The 22,320-nt window shown below is 43.4% G+C and overlaps 2 protein-coding genes across 3 annotated transcripts in view; one reads left to right on the plus strand and one right to left on the minus strand.

The window, feature by feature from the left end:
- The first annotated feature begins 3,225 nt into the window (after positions 1-3,225).
- On the plus strand, positions 3,226-5,976 carry LOC117511768 (uncharacterized protein K02A2.6-like). The gene has a single exon (XM_034171701.1). The coding sequence runs from the start codon at positions 3,226-3,228 to the stop codon at positions 5,974-5,976; it is 2,751 nt and encodes a 916-aa protein (XP_034027592.1).
- An 11,380-nt stretch (positions 5,977-17,356) lies between these two features.
- The window catches only part of prkx (protein kinase X-linked), a 109,332-nt gene continuing 104,368 nt past the window's right edge, over positions 17,357-22,320 (minus strand). For both annotated transcript variants that reach the window (XM_034173541.1, XM_034173533.1), the window contains exons 7-8: positions 21,350-21,427; positions 17,357-18,389 (exon numbers count right to left, since the gene is read on the minus strand). In XM_034173541.1, the coding sequence (XP_034029432.1) occupies positions 18,264-18,389; positions 21,350-21,427 (204 nt within the window). In that variant the 3' untranslated portion in view covers positions 17,357-18,263. The remainder of the gene's footprint in view (positions 18,390-21,349; positions 21,428-22,320) is intronic.

Genomic DNA, 22,320 nt, shown 5'->3' on the forward strand with positions numbered 1-22,320 from the left:
TGGCGGCACAGAGCGCGGCGCGCTGAGCGTCCTTAAAGCCATCCTTAAAGTTGTCCTTAAAGCTGTAGTAACAGTCCTTATTCTCTGTGAAGCCCGTAAAATTTTCACCGAAAGCCAGATAAATTTTTCTAATGGTTTCCAGCTGCCAGTCTCTAACAGTTTCTGAAAAAATTGTGATGGAAAAAAAGCCCAAATCATTCCGCCATTTCCTGACAATGAAAATCCGCCGAGGGGGTGGACCACTCCTCACAGGCGAATGATGCAACCGACAGGCGTGGAAAAACTCACGCATGCGCACGAGGGTTCAAGCTTGTCTGACGCAATCACACGTGATTCAAATCCATATGGTTTTTGAAAAAAATAATAAGGTCGGGTACTTTTCTAATAGACCTCGTATGTCACAAAAGGGTACAAACAAACAAAAGGAATAGACTACCACGAAACTTTTGCTCCTACAGCAAATCTCACTTCAGTGCGTGCACTAAGTAAGTAATTAAGTAAGGTTTATTTATATAGCACCTTTCAAGATAGAAATCACAAAGTGCTTCACATAAGAACAGAGAAATCAAAAACAGCAGAAACATAAAACCATAAAAATTAGGTAAAAGCCAGCCTATACAAAAGGGTCTTTAGCTTCACTTTAAATGTTTCAACAGAGTCCACGGAGCATAGGTCCAAAGGCAATGCATTCCACATTTTAGGTGCCACCACCTCGAAAGCACAGTCTCCCCTGGTCTTCAGTCTTGTCCTAGGCACAACCAATAGGCCCAGGTCTGAAGACCTGAGACCTACTTGTCACATATGGATGTAATAGCTCGGTGATATAAGATGGCATTTGACCATGCAGAGCTCTAAAAGTCAGTACTAGAATTTTAAATTGGAGTCTGAAATGGATGGGGAGCCAGTGCAAGGAGGAGAGGATTGGGGTTATATGTGACCTCTTTGATGACCTCGTCAGCAGCCTCGCAGCCACATTCTGAACCGTTTGTAAGTGGTCCAAAGAGGACTTGCTAAGGCTAAAAAATAGAGAGTTACAGTAATCCAAATGTGATGACACAAATGCATGAATGATCATTTCCATCTCCGCCCGAGACACAATGCTGCGCAGATGGGCAATATTGTGCAAATGGAAAAAACAAGACTGTGCCAGGCGGGTAACATACGCGTCAAAATTGAGGGAGTGATCGAACGTACCACCCAAGTTCCTCACTGCTGAGCGAACAAAAGGGGCCAGAGAACCAAGATTCCCAACCACAGTGGGAACAAACTCGTCAGGGGCACAAACAAGGACCTCATTCTTTGCTATATTTAAGGACAAATAGTTGGCCGCCATCCAGTCACCAATATCCTCAACACAGCTCTGAAGAGCAGATACCCTAGAGACCGTTTGAGGAGTGAATGAGATGTACAGCTGGATGTCATCCGCATAACAGTGGTCTGAGACATCTTTAAAACTACTCAAGACATGACCAAGTGGGAGCAAATATAGAGCAAACAATATAGGTCCCAGAACAGAACCCTGAGGCAGACTGTTTCAGTCTGACAAAACAAGGTCCTGCTATTTCTTGGAAGTCCAAGAAACAACCAACAGTGGCACTGTCGACCTGTGAAGCTGAATGTATTGGTTTAGCAAACACAACTCAGGAAAGCTTATACCTAATGCAGCTAATGAATGACTTGGATTCAAATGTGTACAACTGCACAACAATTTATGGTGACAATCAAGGAGCAATAGCACTAAGCAAAAATCCAGTGCATAGGTCAAGGTGTAAGCACATTGATGTGAAATACCACATTGATGTGAAATACCACTTTATCCATGACGTACTGAGGGCAGGAAGAATAAATATTAAGTACTGTCCAACAGAAAACATGGTCGCAGACATACTGACAAAATCTGTAACAAAAGTCAGGATCCTTCATTTGGAGAGGTGTGTGTGTATACGTGAGTTAGACGGACACCACCGCAGTCGCGATGATTACGTCATCATGGCGAGACCGGGGGTTGTTGTTAGCGGTGCCATGCTAAGAGGATATACTATGTGAATCCTCCGAGAAGTTCAACAATAAAAGGAGTTATTGAGCAGTTCCTTTCCGCGTTTCATTAACGTGACATGGTGTCAGAAGTCTGACGAACAGGACGCCCGACGGAGATGGCAAAATTTGGACCACCGGAATAGTTTGACTTCACAAAACCGGCGGAGTGGCCGACGTGGAAGCGGCGTTACAGCAGGTTCCGTGTGGCGACCAAACTTGATAAAGAGCCTGATGTGGTACAAATAAATTCCCTTCTTTATGCAATGGGGAGGGAAGCGGAGCCCATTTACGAGTCCTTCACGTATGAGAGTGAGGAAGAGGAGAATTACTTTGATGTGGTAATTTTTGCAAATTTGATGAACATTTTGTGCCGAAATGCAATGTGATTCATGACCGTGCGTGCTTCCATAGACGCACACAGCGCCCTGGGGAGATTGTAGAGGCTTTCGTAAGAAACCTGTATGAACTGGCCCAATATTGCGAGTTCGGCCAAGCTAAAGATGAGAACATTCGGGACAGAATTGTCATAGGCATACTGGACTGTGATGTGTCTCAAAAGCTACAGCTGGAACCGGACCTGACGCTTGAAAAAGCCATTCAGATCGCAAGACAGAATGAACAAATCAAACAACAAAATACAGCGATGAGGGCTGAATGCTCAGTGGATGCAGTGAGGCGAGGGGAGCAGCAACATAACACAAAAAAGAACAAAAGTGGATGGCTGGGGCAAAACAAAAACAAATATGATGTACAGGAAACATGCACTTGATGTAACAGGCGACACAGGGGGAATGAAACATGCCCAGCGAAAAATAAAAGATGTCGTAAATGCAAATCCAACCTGGGTCAGACGATGAATGGCATGTAACATTGCCGGTGAATGGCAGTCCGGTGGAATTTAAAATTGACACTGGGGCTGACATTACCATAATGTCTCAGCGCACGTTCCACAGCCTGCCCCAGAAACCCCGACTGGTTAGGACCAGACCCAATGCAAGCAGCCCGGGAGGGGAAGTGAAGTGTATGGGTAAATTCCTAGCCACCAGTCAATACAAAGGGCAAAAATACTCATTTTGGATAACAGTCATTCATGGACTGTTCACACAAAACTTACTGGGGAGATGCGTGGCCAAACAAATGGGCCTCGTAGTGCGTGTTGGTGCAGTTAGTACCGAAGTGCTCAGCGACATGTTTGGAGACATAGGGCTGATGGACTGTGACCCAGTTAAAATTAAATTGAGGGCTGATGCTGAACCCTACGCCACAGTGACACCCCGCCATGTGCCATTTCCCCTCCTACCCAAAGTGGAGGCTGAACTAAAAAGGATGCTGAACATGGGCGTCATCAGGGAGGTGACGGAGCCTACTGACTGGTGCGTGCCCATGGTGCCAGTAGCGAAGAAAAATTCAGACTCCATCAGGGTGTGTGTCGACCTTAAGCGCTTAAATAAGGCAGTTAAGCGGGAGCGCTACATGTTGCCGACATTCGACGACATCACTCCAAAGTTGGCCGGAACCAAGGTGTTCTCCATGCTGGATGCAACTAGTGGCTTCTGGCAGATTCCCTTGGACCCAGGTAGCCAGCTACTGACTACCTTCATCACACCAATGGGCAGGTTTTGTTTCCGCCGCCTGCCATTCGGTATCTCGTCAGCGGCGAAGATCTTCCAGCGGCTGATATCAGAACTGCTCAAGAACCATGATGGAGTCGTTGTGGTCATGGATGACATCTTGGTGTGTGGATCGAGCGAGGAGGAGCATGACCGACGCTTAGAGTCCATCCTGTGCACTATAAAGCAGTCGGGCCTGAAGTTAAATAAAGCCAAGTGTCACTTTGGTAAGGAGGAACTCCACTACTTTGGACACATAATTAGCGCAAGTGGCACAAACAAGGTCAGGGCCATCACGGAAATGCCCAGACCGACCAATGTTGGGGAGTTGCGCCAGCTGTTGGGGCTTATTAACTATGTGGGGAGGTTCCTTCCTGACCTGTCCACTAAACTGCACCCGCTCAATGAGCTGCTCAGGAAGGAGAACGTGTGGGTGTGGAGCGAGCTCCAGGAACAGGCACTGGAAAAAGCAAAGCTTATGCTCCTATCTGCACTTGCGCTTGCATATTATGACCCAAGACGCCAGACGGTTGTGAGTGCGGATGCCAGCAGCTATGGCTTGGGAGCAGCACTGCTGCAAGATCACAGCGGCATTTTGAGACCTGTCGCCTGCTCACATACTTTAAATGAGACAGAAAATCACTACTCGCAAATTGAAAAGGAGTGCCTGGCAGCAGTGTGGGCCTGCGAGTGGTTCACGAGGTATGTGCAGGGGATGGAGAGCTTCCTCCTCCAGACAGACCACAAACCACTCGTACCGCTAATTAACGTGTATGATTTGGACAAAGCACCACTGCGGTGCCAAAGACTGTTAATGCGCCTAATGAGGTTCAATGTGACGGCTGTGCATGTTCCTGGGAAACAAATGGTCGTGGCTGATACACTGTCTCGAAGCCCTCTAAGTCAGGAAGCAGAGTCAGACATGGACCAGGAGGTGGAGGCGTATGTCAGAGGGGTGGTGACGAACAAACCGGTGTCAGTGGACAGACTCTCTGAGATACGAGAAGCCACACAAAGTGACCGGGATCTTCAGACTGTTATCACATGCATCCGAGGTGGTTGGCCACGCAAATTGGCCGAGTTCCCATCCTCTCCCGGGTTCTACACCGCTAGGAGCCACCTTTCAGAGTCAAACAGACTAGTACTGTATGAGGACCGAATTGTAGTCCCAACACGACAGAGGGCTAACATCCTCAACCAAATTCACGGGGGCCATCAGGGGCTAACAAAATGCCGTGCGAGAGCCAAGTTGTCAGTGTGGTGGCTGGGCATCAGTGGCGACATTAAGCAAATAGTGACGCAATGTGAGTTCTGTATAGAACACAAGCCAAAGCAGAGACGCGACCCCCTTATTACTACACCTCTTCCAGAAGGGCCGTGGCAGAGGATTGCCGCAGACCTGTGTGAGCTAAACGGGAAGAGCTATCTGATTGTGGTAGACTATTATTCATGCTACATCGAGATGGCACATCTGCCCTCCACGAGTAGCCTGCAGGTCATCAATCGCTTAAAGGGTATCTTCGCCAGATGGGGAATACCACTGGAGCTTGTTAGCGACAATGCAATGCAGTTCGCTTCAGTTGAATTCAGAGACTTTGCTAAAGCTTATGGGTTCACCCATATGACCTCCAGTCCACACTACCCCCAGTCAAACGGGGCAGCTGAGAGAGCGGTCCAAACCGCAAAGAGGATTCTCAAGCAGCCAGATCCATCACTTGCTCTGATGAGCTACCGAGCGACACCCATCACTGCCACTGGGGTCAGTCCAGCTCAACTAATGTTGGGAAGACAGATTCGTACCCCTGTGCCGACGCTAGAGACAAGCTTACAGTCAGATCCTGTGGGACGGGACCTAGTCTTACAAAACGATTTGAAGGTCAAAAAGGCATACAGGCACTTCTACAACAGGAGACACTCTGCCCGCCCACTCCCGGAGTTATGTCTGGGTCAACCAGTCAGGGTGATGTTGTATGGAGAGAGAGGGTGGAATACCCCAGCGGAAATCATCGGACCATCAGGAGAACCGCATTCCTATCTGATCAAGACGGATGGTGGCGCTATGCTGCGTCGCAACAGGAGACATCTGCAGGTGGTTCCGGAGAACATCGCGCCTGCGGACCAGCCGCACGCGCCAGGTGGGAGCCCAATGCAGCCGGGGACCCTTTCCAGTCCTGCGCCGACCGGCTCGGAGGTTACAGCACTACCGGGCAGCTCAACTCCAGGGTCTACACAAGGTACTCCTCTGCAACCCCCTCCTTCCCAGGGGGAAACCAGGATGACCTTGAGGGGTCGTGAGATCAAACTACCTCTCAGGTACAGAGATGTTTAGAGACCAAGTTACAAACATCACTTGGGTGAGTCACAAACTCTTAATTTGTTTTGACAGAGACATTCTCATTGCTAGAGGAAAAATGGAGATGTTTGTTATTATTCAGTTAAGCAATCGGCACCATGTACAGTTTATAATTTTATTTTATTTCTATCAAGCAACCACATCTAAAACTTTTCATTTGTCAAGTGTCATTTTACAAATGTGAAGTCATGTGTTGATGCTCGTGGAAAGCTGGTCTGGGTCCCCACTCAGCACAGCATGGAAGCCTTCAGAAATGCCATTGGAACCTGTTTCTTATTGCCATAACTGCACAAGCTGGACTCACTTTTCTGCATTTCCTCCCACGTCTGCCATCAACCCACCAGGGAAAAATGTGGTATGCTGTGTATCTGTACAATCTGAAACAATAACATTCAGTAATTAAGAAAACGTGTTTTGGACAATGCATTAACAGTCAGAGTGAAATTTTAGATATGGATTCTTTTGCAGTCTTTGCTAATATTATTAAAATACCATAGAGTCATTATTTATTATTATATATAAGTACATATTTATCATATTCAATCAAATTCAACTGATCTCTAAATGCTCCTAAGAGAGAAATGATCCCTATAAGGCCTTTAGCCTTACTGAATCTTGAGGAGCACTGACACCAAATTAATGTGGGGAAAAAAATTACATTTCATGTTCATCAGGTCTCTGCAGCATGTGATCATGGAAATAAAATTTTGGGGTTGAATTGGTGAATTACTAACACGGTGGATCACGGTGTCAAAGTGGCTGTGTGTTTAAAGCCGCAGAGGAAATAAAGCCAGCGAAGCTGTGGATGGAAAGGAAGCCAGTGAGAAGGAGTACAGAGCTGTCCTGGGACGCAGAACAAGAGTGCGCGAAAGAGCGATTTTGCAGACATAACACAAAGTTAAAAGATGAATCGTGGTGGCTGTAAGCTGTGGAAGAAATAAAGAAATATATATATACGAGGTCTGTTAGAAAAGTATCCGACCTTTTTATTTTATGCAAAAAATAGAGGGGTGGACCAGTGCTCACTCAAAGCCTGCCCACAGGCGAATGACGCAACCGACAGGCGTGAAAAAACTCACGCATGCGCACGAAGGTTCAAGCTTGGCTGACGTAAAAACATATGAATCAAATCCATATGGTTTTTGAAAAAAATAATAAGGTCGGATACTTTTCTAATAGACCTCCGAGCCGCCATCGAGAGGCAGAAACCACCACATCATTTCTAAACGGATCGCTGTGTGGAGCTGGGACCGTCGTGGGCAATTTCTCTGGTTATCACAAGAGCTGGACATCAGCCATTTTCCGGCAGATTTCATTTTTAACAAGAGATTTTGTCATGGAAAGCCGCACGGAGGCTTCGCGCGTCATGACCGATTCTCTGATCGAGCGAGACAAAGGAACACCTCCGTTTTGGAGTGCCAGGGGACAAGTTGGGACATGCCTATCTCGGCTTTCAATGCTTACCAGCCCAGTGAGTATAAGAGAAATTGTGGAGAGCTGGGCATGTCCCAACTTGTCCCCTGGCACTCCGAAACAGAGGTGTTCCTTTGTCTCGCTTGATCAGCGAATCGGTCCTGACGCGCGAAGCCTCCGCGCGGCTTTCCATGACAAAATCTCTTGTTAAAAGTGAAATCTGCTGGAAAATGGCTGATGTCCAGCTCTTGTGATAACCAGAGAAATTGCTCATGAGGGTTCCAGCTCCACACAGCCATCCGTTTAGAAATGATGTGCCAGATAAATTTTTCGAATGGTTTCCAGCTGCTTGTCTCTAACAGTTTCTGAAAAAATTCTGATGGAAAAAAAAGCCCAAATCATTCCGCCATTTCCCGACAATGAAAATCCGACAAGGGGGCTGGACCACTCCTCCCACAAGACGTGCTCACAGGCGAATGACGTAACCGACAGGCGTGGAAAAACTCACGCATGCGCACTAAGGTTCAAGCTTGGCTGACGTAAAAACATATGAATCAAATCCATATAGTTTTTGAAAAAAATAATAAGGTAGGATACTTTTGGATAGGATACCTGATGGACTACCCTGCAGTGGGGAATAAGTTTCATTACACTAGAAGTCTTTCAGAAAGCGCTGTAACTAGGTTTAAGGATATGATTCCTTCTTTATGTTCTCTAATGTCATATACCAACACAGAGCAGAGTAGCTACCTAAACTCTGTAAGGGAGTTAGAGTATCTCGTCAATAGTTTTACATCCTCTTTGAAGACAACTTTGGATGCTGTAGCTCCTCTGAAAAAGAGAGCTTTAAATCAGAAGTGTCTGACTCTGTGGTATAACTCACAAACTCGTAGCTTAAAGCAGATAACCCATAAGTTGGAGAGGAAATGGCGTCTCACTAATTTAGAAGATCTTCACTTAGCCTGGAAAAAGAGTTTGTTGCTCTATAAAAAAGCCCTCCGTAAAGCTAGGACATCTTTCTACTCATCACTAATTGAAGAAAATAAGAATAACCCCAGGTTTCTTTTCAGCACTGTAGCCAGGCTGACAAAGAGTCAGAGCTCTATTGAGCTGAGTATTCCATTAACTTTAACTAGTAATGACTTCATGACTTTCTTTGCTAACAAAATTTTGACTATTAGAGAAAAAATTACTCATAACCATCCCAAAGATGTATCGTTATCTTTGGCTGCTTTCAGTGATGCCGGTATTTGGTTAGACTCTTTCTCTCCGATTGTTCTGTCTGAGTTATTTTCATTAGTTACTTCATCCAAACCATCAACATGTTTATTAGACCCCATTCCTGCCAGGCTGCTCAAGGAAGTCCTACCATTATTTAATGCTTCAATCTTAAATATGATCAATCTATCTTTGTTAGTTGGTTATGTACCACAGGCCTTTAAGGTGGCAGTAATTAAACCATTACTTAAAAAGCCATCACTTGACCCAGCTATCTTAGCTAATTATAGGCCAATCTCCAACCTTCCTTTTCTCTCAAAGATTCTTGAGAGGGTAGTTGTAAAACAGCTAACTGATCACCTGCAGAGGAATGGTCTATTTGAAGAGTTTCAGTCAGGTTTTAGAATTCATCATAGTACAGAAACAGCATTAGTGAAGGTTACAAATGATCTTCTTATGGCTTCGGACAGTGGACTTATCTCTGTGCTTGTTCTGTTGGACCTCAGTGCTGCTTTTGATACTGTTGACCATAAAATTTTATTACAGAGATTAGAGCATGTCATAGGTATTAAAGGCACTGCGCTGCGGTGGTTTGAATCATATTTGTCTAATAGATTACAGTTTGTTCATGTAAATGGGGAATCTTCTTCACAGACTAAAGTTAATTATGGAGTTCCACAAGGTTCTGTGCTAGGACCAATTTTATTCACTTTATACATGCTTCCCTTAGGCAGTATTATTAGACGGTATTGCTTAAATTTTCATTGTTACGCAGATGATACCCAGCTTTATCTATCCATGAAGCCAGAGGATACACACCAATTAGCTAAACTGCAGGATTGTCTTACAGACATAAAGACATGGATGACCTCTAATTTCCTGCTTTTAAACTCAGATAAAACTGAAGTTATTGTACTTGGCCCCACAAATCTTAGAAGCATGGTGTCTAACCAGATCGTTACTCTGGATGGCATTTCCCTGATCTCTAGTAATACTGTGAGAAATCTTGGAGTCATTTTTGATCAGGATATGTCATTCAAAGCGCATATTAAACAAATATGTAGGACTGCCTTTTTGCATTTACGCAATATCTCTAAAATCAGAAAGGTCTTGTCTCAGAGTGATGCTGAAAAACTAATTCATGCATTTATTTCCTCTAGGCTGGACTATTGTAATTCATTATTATCAGGTTGTCCTAAAAGTTCCCTAAAAAGCCTTCAGTTGGTTCAGAATGCTGCAGCTAGAGTACTGACGGGGACTAGCAGGAGAGAGCATATCTCACCCGTGTTGGCCTCTCTTCATTGGCTTCCTGTTAATTCTAGAATAGAATTTAAAATTCTTCTTCTTACTTATAAGGTTTTGAATAATCAGGTCCCATCTTATCTTAGGGACCTCGTAGTACCATATTACCCCATTAGAGCGCTTCGCTCTCAGACTGCGGGCTTACTTGTAGTTCCTAGGGTTTGTAAGAGTAGAATGGGAGGCAGAGCCTTCAGCTTTCAGGCTCCTCTCCTGTGGAACCAGCTCCCAATTCAGATCAGGGAGACAGATACCCTCTCTACTTTTAAGATTAGGCTTAAAACTTTCCTTTTCGCTAAGGCTTATAGTTAGGGCTGGATCGGGTGACCCTGGACCATCCCTTGGTTATGCTGCTTTAGACGTAGATTGTGGGGGGGTTCCCATGATGCACTGTTTCTTTCTCTTTTTGCTCCGTATGCATCACTCTGCATTTAATCATTAGTGATCGATCTCTGCCCCCCTTCACGGCATGTCTTTTTCCTGTTTTTTTTTTCCCTCAGCCCCAACCAGTCTCAGCAGAAGACTGCCCCTCCCTGAGCCTGGTTCTGCTGGAGGTTTCTTCCTGTTAAAAGGGAGTTTTTCCTTCCCACTGTGGCCAAGTGCTTGCTCATAGGGGGTCGTTTTGACCGTTGGGGTTTTTCATAATTATTGTATGGCCTTGCCTTACAATATGGAGCGCCTTGGGGCAACTGTTTGTTGTGATTTGGCGCTATATAAGAAAAAAAAGTTGATTGATTGATTGATAATAGACCTCGTATAGTTAGAAGTGCATGAACAAGTCTTGAATGATATAAAATAGCATTTATCATGTATTTAAATACAATGCGGCCACCATGTTTTTGCCTGCGCAATGCATTCTGGGGGTGATGACGTGGAAAGGTTTCTGAAATCTTTCATGCAAGTGAAAACAGTGTTAAAGCTAGTTCTTCTACTGAGATAAAATGCCACATTGCGCGGCTTTTGGATTCAATTTTCAGTCTAAGGGCAACAAAGAAAGCGAGGTAAGCCTTCATTGCTTTCCAAAAGAAAGAAAGTTAAGGAAAAAGTGGGAGGATGCTTGTGGAAGAGTGCAGTTGTCGAAAGACCCGTGGCTGTGCTCACGTCACTTCAACGTGGATGCATTTGAGGCTTTTCATCGACCTCAGCTAATGAGGGAGCTTGTTGGTGTTTCTGGATACAAACGACGTCTTAAACCAGATGCAGTGCCCGTCATATTTTCCCACAAGAAGAAAAATCGTCCACGAGTAACTAGTGAAAATAGGACTAAAACACGCGAAAGAGCAGCAGACGCTCTCTTACTCTGTCGGCATCGGCAAGCAGCCCCCATACAGACACCACCTACAATGGCCAACTCTTGCTTGATCAGAGCGCTGATCTTTATTTCTGACAGTATTTTCAAAGTTCTCTTCCTCACACTGCAGATCACACTCTGGTTCGAACTGAAAAGGGTGAACAGAGGAGCTCATCGTTGCTAATCGCCGCTAGTTGTAATGTAAACACGGGAAGCCCTGCCCCCGTTTGACATCACTGCCCAGAATGCATTGCGTTACAAACAACAATGGCGACCTATGTAGAAATAAAGTTTCTTAAAATATCATAAAACTTGACATTATTTTTGCAAATTTTGTCCCATAGTTATGTTACTAATATCACAACAAGTCATATAGAATAAACATGTATTTATAGTCGGGGTTCCTTTTAATGTCAAAGGCTGTATTGGGGTTTTCTTTTGGGGGGTAGGGGTTGCAGCAGCTCCCCTGCAGCAGGTGGCGCTCTAGGTGACCACCTGTATGGCCTCTGCTGCCAAGAGCTAGTCTGTTTATCATAGTCACCTCAATGAAATAGGTTGTCTGCAACCTAAAACTAGCAGTGTTGTTTGAAAGCATGACAATGAGTGAGACTTTTAAAACCAAGACCTCTGTAAAAACCAGCAGATGTCTTTGATTGTAGACTGGATGCTGTGGAGATGCATCTGTTAATCTACACCATCCAGAAAACAAAATTATTTATTCAGGAGACATTTTTCCATTTGGTGAAATGCCTATCCATGATTGGCTCAAAATCTATCAGAGAGGTCATGTGAGTGGCTGAGACGACAATGATTGCTTTCTCTGCCCTGGGAGTCAGGTTAGCCAACACAATTGCTTCACCTATATGAGTCAAAAATAGCAGATGTTTCGATAAACATCCACACGGTACGTGAGCATATGAGCTATTGCTTTGCAATGGTCATAACGTCTTCCATTTAAATATGTCCTTAAGTGCCAGGAAATAGAATGATTCATTGGCTGGGGTGGAGAGAGCAAAGGAGCAGTGTTTGGAGTCATCCCTGGCCAGCAGGATGATGAATCTCTTGAATATCTCACAACTATCCGCATGTGTTTAATGTTTCCCTCCTCTGGTGCCAAGAAGATGTCTCCAATAGCTGCACCGCAAAACATCCACAAAGCACCAGCGAGGCTGCTCTCTGTGTCAACAGGTTGAAAGGTTAAACGGGCTTAATGTGCAAACAAGGACTGCCAAACAGCGAGAGAGTGTCAGGGGAGAAGAGCAGCCAAACAGAGGAATTCATCGAATGAAGTATGTTTCCTGGGTAAAGAGTGCTGGGAACAAAATGACAGGCAGCGCTGGGAACACAGGGGACTAACTGAGGAAAGCCAGCAAGATTTAGCTCTTACCTTACCAAACTCAGAATCCTCCAGAGGTGTGTGCGCGTGTACATGGGAGAAAGACACTGTTAGCAACAGAAGGAGAGTTTGAAACAGTGTATGTGCCATTATCCAGAGAGCTTTAGGATAAGCAAAGAACTCAATCACATCCAGCTGAGGCACCAGGCATGTGTCCATTTATTGAGAGAGGAGACTGAAACCACTCCAATGCTACATGCACACAAAGAGGCAAGTGGCACATACACTGTCTTTTTTATTTGGAAAGTTCCAAACCTTTCACATGAGACATAAATGAAAATGGAAACATATGGAAGAACTTCAAATGTCTCCCTGCTTTCTCTGTACCATCCTGTATTTGGGTTTGTACATGTTACTTGTTAACTCAGCTTTACTCATGGTCGATTTGTGGACCCCTAAAAGTCCATTTTGATTTGACAGTTTTTGGGGGGCAGGTGCAAGTATAAGGGGCCCTTGGCCACACACAGGAGGGGCAGGTGTGTGTATAAATTCCGGGCTAATCTGAACCAGCGGGAACGATCTAAGGAGGAAGTTCACATCCAAAAACTTTGAATCATCCAGAATTGTGTGCACTGATGAAGTCCTCATTGCTGAAGTGCAGCAGTCCGAGGAGGAAGAAGATCTCAAACCCACTGCAGATGAAGAAATCACCACCATCTAAGAAGGAATCACGCTTCAAATGGTTGAAAGTATTGTAATATGTATATAGTAAGGTAAGTTGATTTTAAGTTTTATTGGTCAGCCTCATTAACTTGTGGTTTCAGATAATTTTGTGGACTCCAACTTGCACGAGGTAACAAGGTTCACCTGTATTTGTATTTGCACTGTGTAGTCACTTAGGCAGCTCACCAGTCCTCCCCAGCCTTCCAAAAGTCATTATCTATCTTCACAGTCAGGCATCCCCTTGGTATGGTGGCTGGGAAGTGCAAAAACACTCTTACAAATCCCAGAACACTTTTACAAAGTCCCAAAACAAATTTATAAAGTCCCAAGAGTCTGATGGAAGGGGAATGTACTAAATCTGATGGAAGGGGAATGTAGTAAATGTCAAACATGACCCAGAAGTGACCTGAGGGGTCAGTCAGTTTGCATCTTGAGGAAAGATACGGCAGCTTATCCGAATTTATAAATAGTTTATGGTGAGTGATGTATGTTTTGTCCTTTTAGTGGAACTTATGTAAGACAAATAATGCAATTTTGCTTTACGTGAGGGGTAATAACATCTGATCAGTCAGCTGCTCCATGAGGCATCATAACATCCGATCGGTTAGAAGCTCCATGATGGGTCATAACATTCAATCGGTTAGCCACTCTGTGACTTGTCATAACATTTGATCGGTTAGCCGCTCCGTGAGGAGTCATAACATTTGATCGGTTAGTCGCTCTGTGAGGCGTCATAACATCATATAACATAACATCCGGATCTGATCCGGATTACAGATTTTGTGGCCATTGAAAACGCCATTTAATGTATATTTTGCATTATACTGCAATCAAAAGTGTGTCAGTCACTCATTTGTAACAGTGAGGTGCAAACTGGCAGACAGAGTGACTAAAGAATGTGCAGCAGATAAGGGTGTCAAAGGATGCAGATGGTAATGTAAGTGTGTTGAGGAGGAGGTGGAGGGAATATTTTAAGCATCTGATGAAGTAAGAAAATGAGAGTGAAAAGGCTGGATGATGTGGAGAGAAATAAATCAGAAAATGCAACAGATTAATAAAGATGAAGTGAAGGCAGCTATGAAGAGGATGAAGAATGGAAAGTTAAATTGTCCAGATGACATTCCAGTCGATGCATGGAAATGACTAGGAGAGATGGCAGTGGAGTTTCTAACCAAATTGTTTAATACAATTTTGGGAAGTGAGAGGGTGCTTGAGGAGTGGAGAGAAAGTGTGCTGGTTCCTATTTTTCAAATCAAATCAATTTTATTTATATAGCGCCAAATCACAACAAACAGTTGCCCCAAGGCGCTTTATATTGTAAGGCAAAAGCCATACAATAATTACAGAAAAACCCCAACGGTCAAAACGACCCCCTATGAGCAAGCACTTGGCGACAGTGGGAAGGAAAAACTCCCTTTTAACAGGAAGAAACCTCCAGCAGAACCGGGCTCAGGGAGGGGCAGTCTTCTGCTGGGACTGGTTGGGGCTGAGGGAGAGAACCAGGAAAAAGACATGCTGTGGAAGAGAGCAGAGATCAATCACCAATGATTAAAAGCAGAGTGGTGCATACAGAGCAAAAAGAGGTGAATAAAAAGAAACAATGGGTGCATCATGGGAAACTCCCCAGCAGAGTAAGTCTATAGCAGCATAACTAAGGGATGGTTCAGGGTCACCTGATCCAGCCCTAACTATAAGTTTTTTCAAAAAGGAAAGTTTTAAGCTTAATCTTAAAAGTAGAGAGGGTGTCTGTCTCCCTAATCCGAATTGGGAGCTGGTTCCACAGGAGAGGAGCCTGAAAGCTGAAGGCTCTGCCTCCCATTCTACTCTTACAAACCCTAAGAACTACAAGTAAGCCTGCAGTCTGAGAGTGAAGCGCTCTATTGGGGTGATATGGTACTAAGAGGTCCCTAAGATAAGATGGGACCTGATTATTCAAAACCTTATAAGTAAGAACAAGTATGATGTGCAGAGGTGCAGTAACTACAGAAGTATAAAGTTGATCAGCCACAGCATGAAGCTATGGGAAAGAATTGTCAAAGCTCAGCTTAGAAAACAGGTGAAGATCTGTGAGCAGCAATATGGTTTAATGTCAAGAAAGAGCACCACAAGTGCAATGTTTGCTCTGAGAATACCAATGGAGAAGCACAGAGAAGGCCAGAAGGACTGACATTGTGTGATTGTGGGCTTAAATAAAGCTTATGACAGGGTGCCAAGAGTTGCAGTATTGTATGAGGAAGTCTGGAGTTTCAGAGAAGTATGTGAGGTAGTGCAAGATATGTACAAGGATAATGTGACAGCAGTGAGATGTGCAGTAGGAATGACAGATGCATTCAAGGTGGAGGTGGGATTACACCAAGGACCAGCTCTGAGCCCTTTCTTGTTTGCAGTGGTGATGGACAAGTTGACAAATGAGATCACATAGGAGTCTCCATGGACTATGACGTTTGCAGATGACAAGTGAGAGTTGTGAGCGGGTTGAGATGAGCCTGGAGAGGTGGAGATATGCTCTGGAGAGTAAAGGAATGAAAACTAGCAAGACAAAGATGGAGTACATATTTGTAAATGAGGGGTTAGTCCTGTGGAATAGTATAGTTACAAGGTTGAAAGTAGATGCATTTAAAAACTTGGACTAAACTATCCAAAGTAAAGGAGAGTGTTGTAGCGAGGTGATCATGCAATGATGCATGGTTACTCACTGTGATGGGTGTCTTGATGGCTTCCCTCACTAGTCTCCTTTCAGCATGGACACTCAATTTTTGAGAACTGCTTGCTTGACAGATTTGCCATACTGTTTTTCTGTATGATTTATATAAATTAAGTCCAATACATACTGTGAGGCAAATAGGTATTTCATCCACTGGTGATTTTGCAAGTTTTCCCACTTACAATGGCTGGAGAGGTCTGTAATTTTTTTTTATCATAGGTACACTTCAACTGTGAGAGAATTTAAAAAAGACAAAAAAATTCTGAAAATCCTATTGTATGATTTTAAATAACTAATTTGCATGTCCAGGGCTCCAGCCCACCACAACCCTTAATTGAAGTGATTAAAGATGAGTGTGTGATGACAGAAATGCATATTTGATTACCTACCAACCAGCAAGAATTCTGTCTCTCACAGACCTGTTAGTTTTTCTTTCAGAAGCCCTCCTATTCTGCACTTTACCTGTATTAATTGCACCTGTTTGAACTTGTTACCTGTATAAAAGACACCTATTCACACACAATCACACTCCAACCAATCCACCATAGCCAAGACCAAAGAGCTGTCTAAGGACACCAGTGACAAAATTATAGACCTACACAAAGCTGGGATGGACTACAGGACAACAGGCAAGCAGCTTGGTGAGAAGACAACTGTTGGTGTAATTATTAGAAAATGAAAGAAACACAAGATAACTGTCAATCTTCCTGGTTCTGGGGCTCCACGCAAGATCTCACCTCGTGGGGTAAGAATGACTCTGAGAAAACCCAGGACTACAGAGGAGGACCTGGTCAGTGACCCAGAGAGAGCTGGGACCACAGTTACAATGTTTATATCAGTAACACACGACATCATGGATAAAATCCTGCAGGGCAGCAAGGTCCCCCTGCTCAAGCCAGCACATGTCCAAGCCACAGTGCCAACTGTGAAGCATGGGGGTGGAAACATCATTTTTGGAGATGCATTTCTGCAAAAGGTACAGGACGAGGATGGATGGGGTCATGTATTGCGAGATTTTGGCAAACAACCTCCTTCCCTCAGTAAGAGCATTGAAGATGGGTCATGGCTGGGTCTTCCAGCATGACAATGACCCCAAACACACAGCCAGGGCAACTAAGGAGTGGCTCTGTAAGAAGCATTTCAAGGTCCTGGAGTGGTCTGGCCAGTCTCCAGACCTGAACTCAATAGAAAATCTTTGGAGGGAGCTGAAACTCCAAACCTGAAAGATCTGGAGAAGATCTGTATGGAAGCGTGCCAACATTCAGTAAGCAGAGATCAAAACATGAAACATTACCTGTACCAGCAGGCCAGGCACTAAATCACCATCATCATCATCACTTTGACTTTCATGGAAGCAAAATAAAAAGACATATGTTGATAACTGAGTTTTATTTTAAAGGCCAAGATCATTAGAAAATTCATCTCATTTAAGCCTAAATGACACCATAAAAGGAAATGATAATGAATACTGACCAGGTGAACTGTACAGTAAACCTCTACATCTTCAATCTTATAGGAATGAGCCTCAAAGGCATGACAACACTTACAATGAGCACAAACAAGTTTGTGAAATTGTTGAACAAATGCATATGTAACATCAAATGTAAATAATCTGGGAACAGTAAATAACAATTGGGACAAAAACAACAAAAACAAGGTAAAGCACTTTTTTCAAGTGGTTCTGCTCATGGGTTTTCACATAAAAAAAAAAACATTGACTAATAAGAACAAACAGCAAGGAAATTAGTTTAAAAAAAGAAAAAAATCCCACAGTGATGATTTCTGGTCAGCTGATACAAATACAGCACTGGTCAGAATGAAGTCTCGAGTCTATTAACACACATTTACACCAGGCAACATTAACATTTAACAACAAACAGCTGAGATCTATTTCGAAAACACACACATACATATTATGTATGTATATATAAAAAGCAACCTGATTCTTTTGTTAAACTTAGAAGGTAACAGTCATTTGGTTTAAAAGGAATCACTTTTTTTTTGCATATGAACAGTATCAGAGTCATCCCCCTTTCCCCATCAAACAAAAATATAAAAAGGAGATTATCTATAAATGTGCAATGTGATACAGAATGGAATCAAGTGCTTAGAGTTTGTCTTTGGGGAGCTATTATCACTCTAAAACAAAGCTCCAGCTTGACTAAATTGGTATTTTGTACACAAAAGGTACCTCTGACAGTACTATCACTTTACACAAATATGTAAGTGGCATTTGTAAGGAGTTTCTATCAATAAATACTGTAAACTGAGCTGATCCCTCAGAAGCTCTTGAAGATTTCTAGATCCTTCTGCGGCACAGGGGGGTCTTTCTTCCAGTCATCCTCAGAATATACATCAAAGTTGGACGTGTCGCCTTCGTGGGAGACTTTAGGAACAATGGGTGGCTGCGGAGATGGAGTATGCACAGGTCATGTCGATATGCAAATAATTATATGAATGATTAAAAACAGGAAGGACCACATCATTGAACATAATAACTATTGTTAATTTCCTCTAAACATTTTCATCTTTTATACATGCATAACTTTTGGCAAAGTGCCATTTCACTTATTTTACCTTTCAGCACTGATTCAATTTTTACAGCATTACATCATAACACAAGTCAAGGTGCTATGTACAAATACCCCACCACCATGCACACTGGCAACAGTGGTAGGAGGAGAAAAAAGTCCCTCCATGTTTTATAATTTTACAGAAATATAAATATCAAGCAGACCAGACTCAGTGGGGGAGACCATCTACTGTGGAAATCCGTAAGACATTACAAAAGGCACAATATAGGGTTGACAGGACATATCACTTGGGGTGGCCATAACAGATCCAGTATGGATCTGCTTGTTGATTTGGCATGTTTTATTAATACACTGGATGCCCTTCCTGATGCAACTTCATACTACATGGAGAATGGACAGGGGTAGTCTCAAACCCAGAACCTTCCGCATTGGAAACAAGCACACTAACTACTTGACCAACATGCTGCTTATGAGTGAAGGGGGGAAAGTGTTTTGGGTTTGTTCATGCAGCATAACCTGATGTGCTGTTCCAGGTGTGTTATTTAAAGTGTTTCAGTGAATCCTATGATCATTCTATTGAACAGCTTTCTAACCGATATTGACTGTGTCTGTCACAATACATATCATCGTTTTATCACCTGGGGATGAAGCAATCCCTCAGGAGTTTGCTTTCAGTATCGGTTACAACAGTTGAAAATTTGCCTGCATAGCTTCATACCCTCATCGGTTTTGGGTTCTCTGTAGATCAATGCTCATTGTGCTGATGCAGCCAATCTGCTCTGTGTATGCTTGATCCTGTTAGATCTCAGAAGCTCAGGGTAGGTCCTGGTTAGCTCTTGAATGGGAGACCTCTTAAGAAGACCAAGGGCTCTGTGGATTTCTCCAGTTAAAACTGAAGTTGCATCAGGAAGGACATTTGGCATAAACGTACGCAAAATCCCACTGTGGATCTGTACTGGATCCACTGTGATGACCCTGACCAAACAGGGCAGCCGAAAGACAACAATGACCATTGTACTGATCAAATGCATAAATGAAATCGATATCACTGATTACCAGGGGATATTCTATGCATGTTAGGCACAATAAAACAGTGAAGCCGGAGACGTAATCACAAACAAATCACAGTTCTACCAGCTTTCACTGATGAATTCACTGAAATTGCATTAAAGCTGAGGTGGAGGCTGTGGATTCTTACAAATACCTCGGGCTGTGGCTGGACAGAAAACTGGACTGGACAACCCACATCAACCACCTGTACAGAAAGGGACAGAGCAGGCTGGACTTTCTGAGGAGGTTGCGGTCGTTCAACAGCTGCAGGAAACTCCTGTAGTTGTTCTACCAGTCCATAATAGCCAGCGTCCTCTTTCATACCGTGGTGTGCTGGGGGGCAGCACATCTAGGATGGACATATTGATCAGGCAGGCTGGCTCAGTGGTTGGCATGAAGTTGGACTCGTGATGGTGGCAGAGAACAGATCACTGGACAAACTGCTGGACATTATGGATGATGCCAGTCAGCCTCTGCACACCCTCATCAGTAACCAGAGGAGCCTCTTCAGCCACAGACTGCTCCTTCCCAAGTGTAGGACCAACAGACTGAAAAACTCCTTTGTCCTTCAGGCCATCAGCCTGTACAACTCCTCAGACAGAGGACGGGAAAGAGAGGAACAGTAGTAGCCAGTAAACCAGTATTGATCAGTATTTCTGGTATTTATATTGTATGCATTGGGTCCAATAACTTTTTGTATTGCAAACTGTTTTTCTTTTATACTTTCACTTTTTATACTCTGTGTGCTTCTTACCCTCTATGCTGCTATACAATGCTGCTGGAACCTCAATTTCCCTGAGGGAGTCTTCCCAAGGGATCAATAAAGTTCTATCTAATCTAATTTAATCTACATTTCTGAGATGATTTCTGCATGACAAACTGCTGTTGGTGATGGGGGGGAAGTCTATAATTTGTTAGTCAAGTCTTTAATTCAAAAGAAGTGATGTCATTGCCACAAGACGAAGCAAAGTGATGAAAGGAGCAGTTTCTTCTCATCCAACATGTGTCTCATCCTTGGACAAGACACTTTATCTGTATTGTCTCAGTCCACGAAGGTGTAAATGGTTATTAGCTGGGGAAGTAATCTGTGACAGACTGGTGTGCCATCCAGGGGCTGTCAGACACTCTCAGCCACTTTACTACAGAATCTGGAGCACTGGCACCAACAGGCCTCAGCACCCATACAAGTCTTTTTTCTATTTCAATAACAAACTGTCTTAATGCTTTGTTGGTTGCGTAAATAATGACATTATTAACTTGGATAACTAAATTGTTAAACACAGACGACCTGTGAATTACTACTTGTTGAGTGAACTGTTCCTAAAGCACAGCTACTGAGTGAGGTAATGAAATGTGCATGGTTTATCTCACCTCCTGCCCAGTGTGCACAGAATTACACTGCAGGTCCCATTACAATCAGGAGGATGAAGTGGATCTAAGATCAGGGGTGGGCATGAAGGGTGAAGATGGTGCAGGTTTGTTACCTGTCAACTCAGCATATGCTGTCATAGATGATCAGAACCTTAAAATACAGGGGACGGGTTCATCAGGAAAATGGCCTGCTGAGGTGGCTGGTTTCACGAAAACCTGCCCCATCTTAGTCCATTGTGGCAGTGTTGCCCACACCTGGTCTAGATGGACTTGATGACTCAATCAGAAATAACAAAAGCTAAGGAAAAACATATCTTTCTGGACTGCACCAAAAGGAATTTCCAAGAAGCCAACGAGACAAAGAGAGACTATGAGAACCGAGTAAAAACACTTTGTGAAACAACACTCACCTTTAATTTTCTTAGAGGAACTGCCTCCCAGTCTACTGTCTTGAACCAGCGGTGCTTCTTCACATCATCTGCTCCATTCTGGAACATAAAGCATGGGTGTACAGACATTGAAAATGACATTTATTTGAGTCAATTATGCTTTTTCACTGCTGACATGCACTCAGCATTATAACACTTTTCCCATTCAATTTATTTAATGATCAGTTTAGTTTCCACAGTATAGTGGGAGTTTGCACTGATGTGACATATACCATCATGCCTGCCAAGTATGGGTGCCACAATACATGAATTTGTATTGAACCACACGGTACACATGCAATGATTCGGTGCATAGAACTGTACACAGAATACATGGTATGACTGCACAGTGTGATTATAGACACATGCATATTTGTTTCCATAAGTCGCCAACATTTCAGCAAGCTGCACTGAAATGTAGGTGACCATCTTCATGCTCTGTGCAGGAGGCATGGCCAGCCCCCACAGTGCAGGAGGGATGGCCAGCCCCCTCAGCCTGCCCTCTCTGTGAGTTGAACAGAGGAAACAGTGAGCCAGCAGTTGAAGCAAGTGGCCACATTATTCCATCCAGAAACTTTGGAAGCACTGATCTACATTTGTGTTGAATCATTGTCCCTGGATGAAATCAGACCTCATTCGAGTTTAGACAGATATCACCAGCTCATGATGAAAGTTGACATTCTATATGAATTAGTGGGGGAAAAAAAAAAAAAAAATCATGGATGAGATGGCAGTTGAACAGCAACACTGTGTACAAATTTTCAAATCTGTATAGAGTGAACACACACACACACACACACACACACACACAATACATATATATACACACACACACACATATACGCACACACATATATATATATATATATATATATATATGTACGTATATATACATGTACGTATATATATATAAACGTATACATATACATATACATACATATATCGTTATACAT

This window comes from Thalassophryne amazonica, chromosome 1 (assembly GCF_902500255.1).
Source record: "Thalassophryne amazonica chromosome 1, fThaAma1.1, whole genome shotgun sequence".
Classification (NCBI taxonomy): Eukaryota; Metazoa; Chordata; class Actinopteri; order Batrachoidiformes; family Batrachoididae; genus Thalassophryne; species Thalassophryne amazonica.

What these genes read in the sequence shown, in the direction of transcription:
- LOC117511768 (XM_034171701.1), top strand. Translation starts at nt 3,226, where the DNA reads ATGTTTGGAGACATAGGGCTGATGGACTGTGACCCAGTTAAAATTAAA.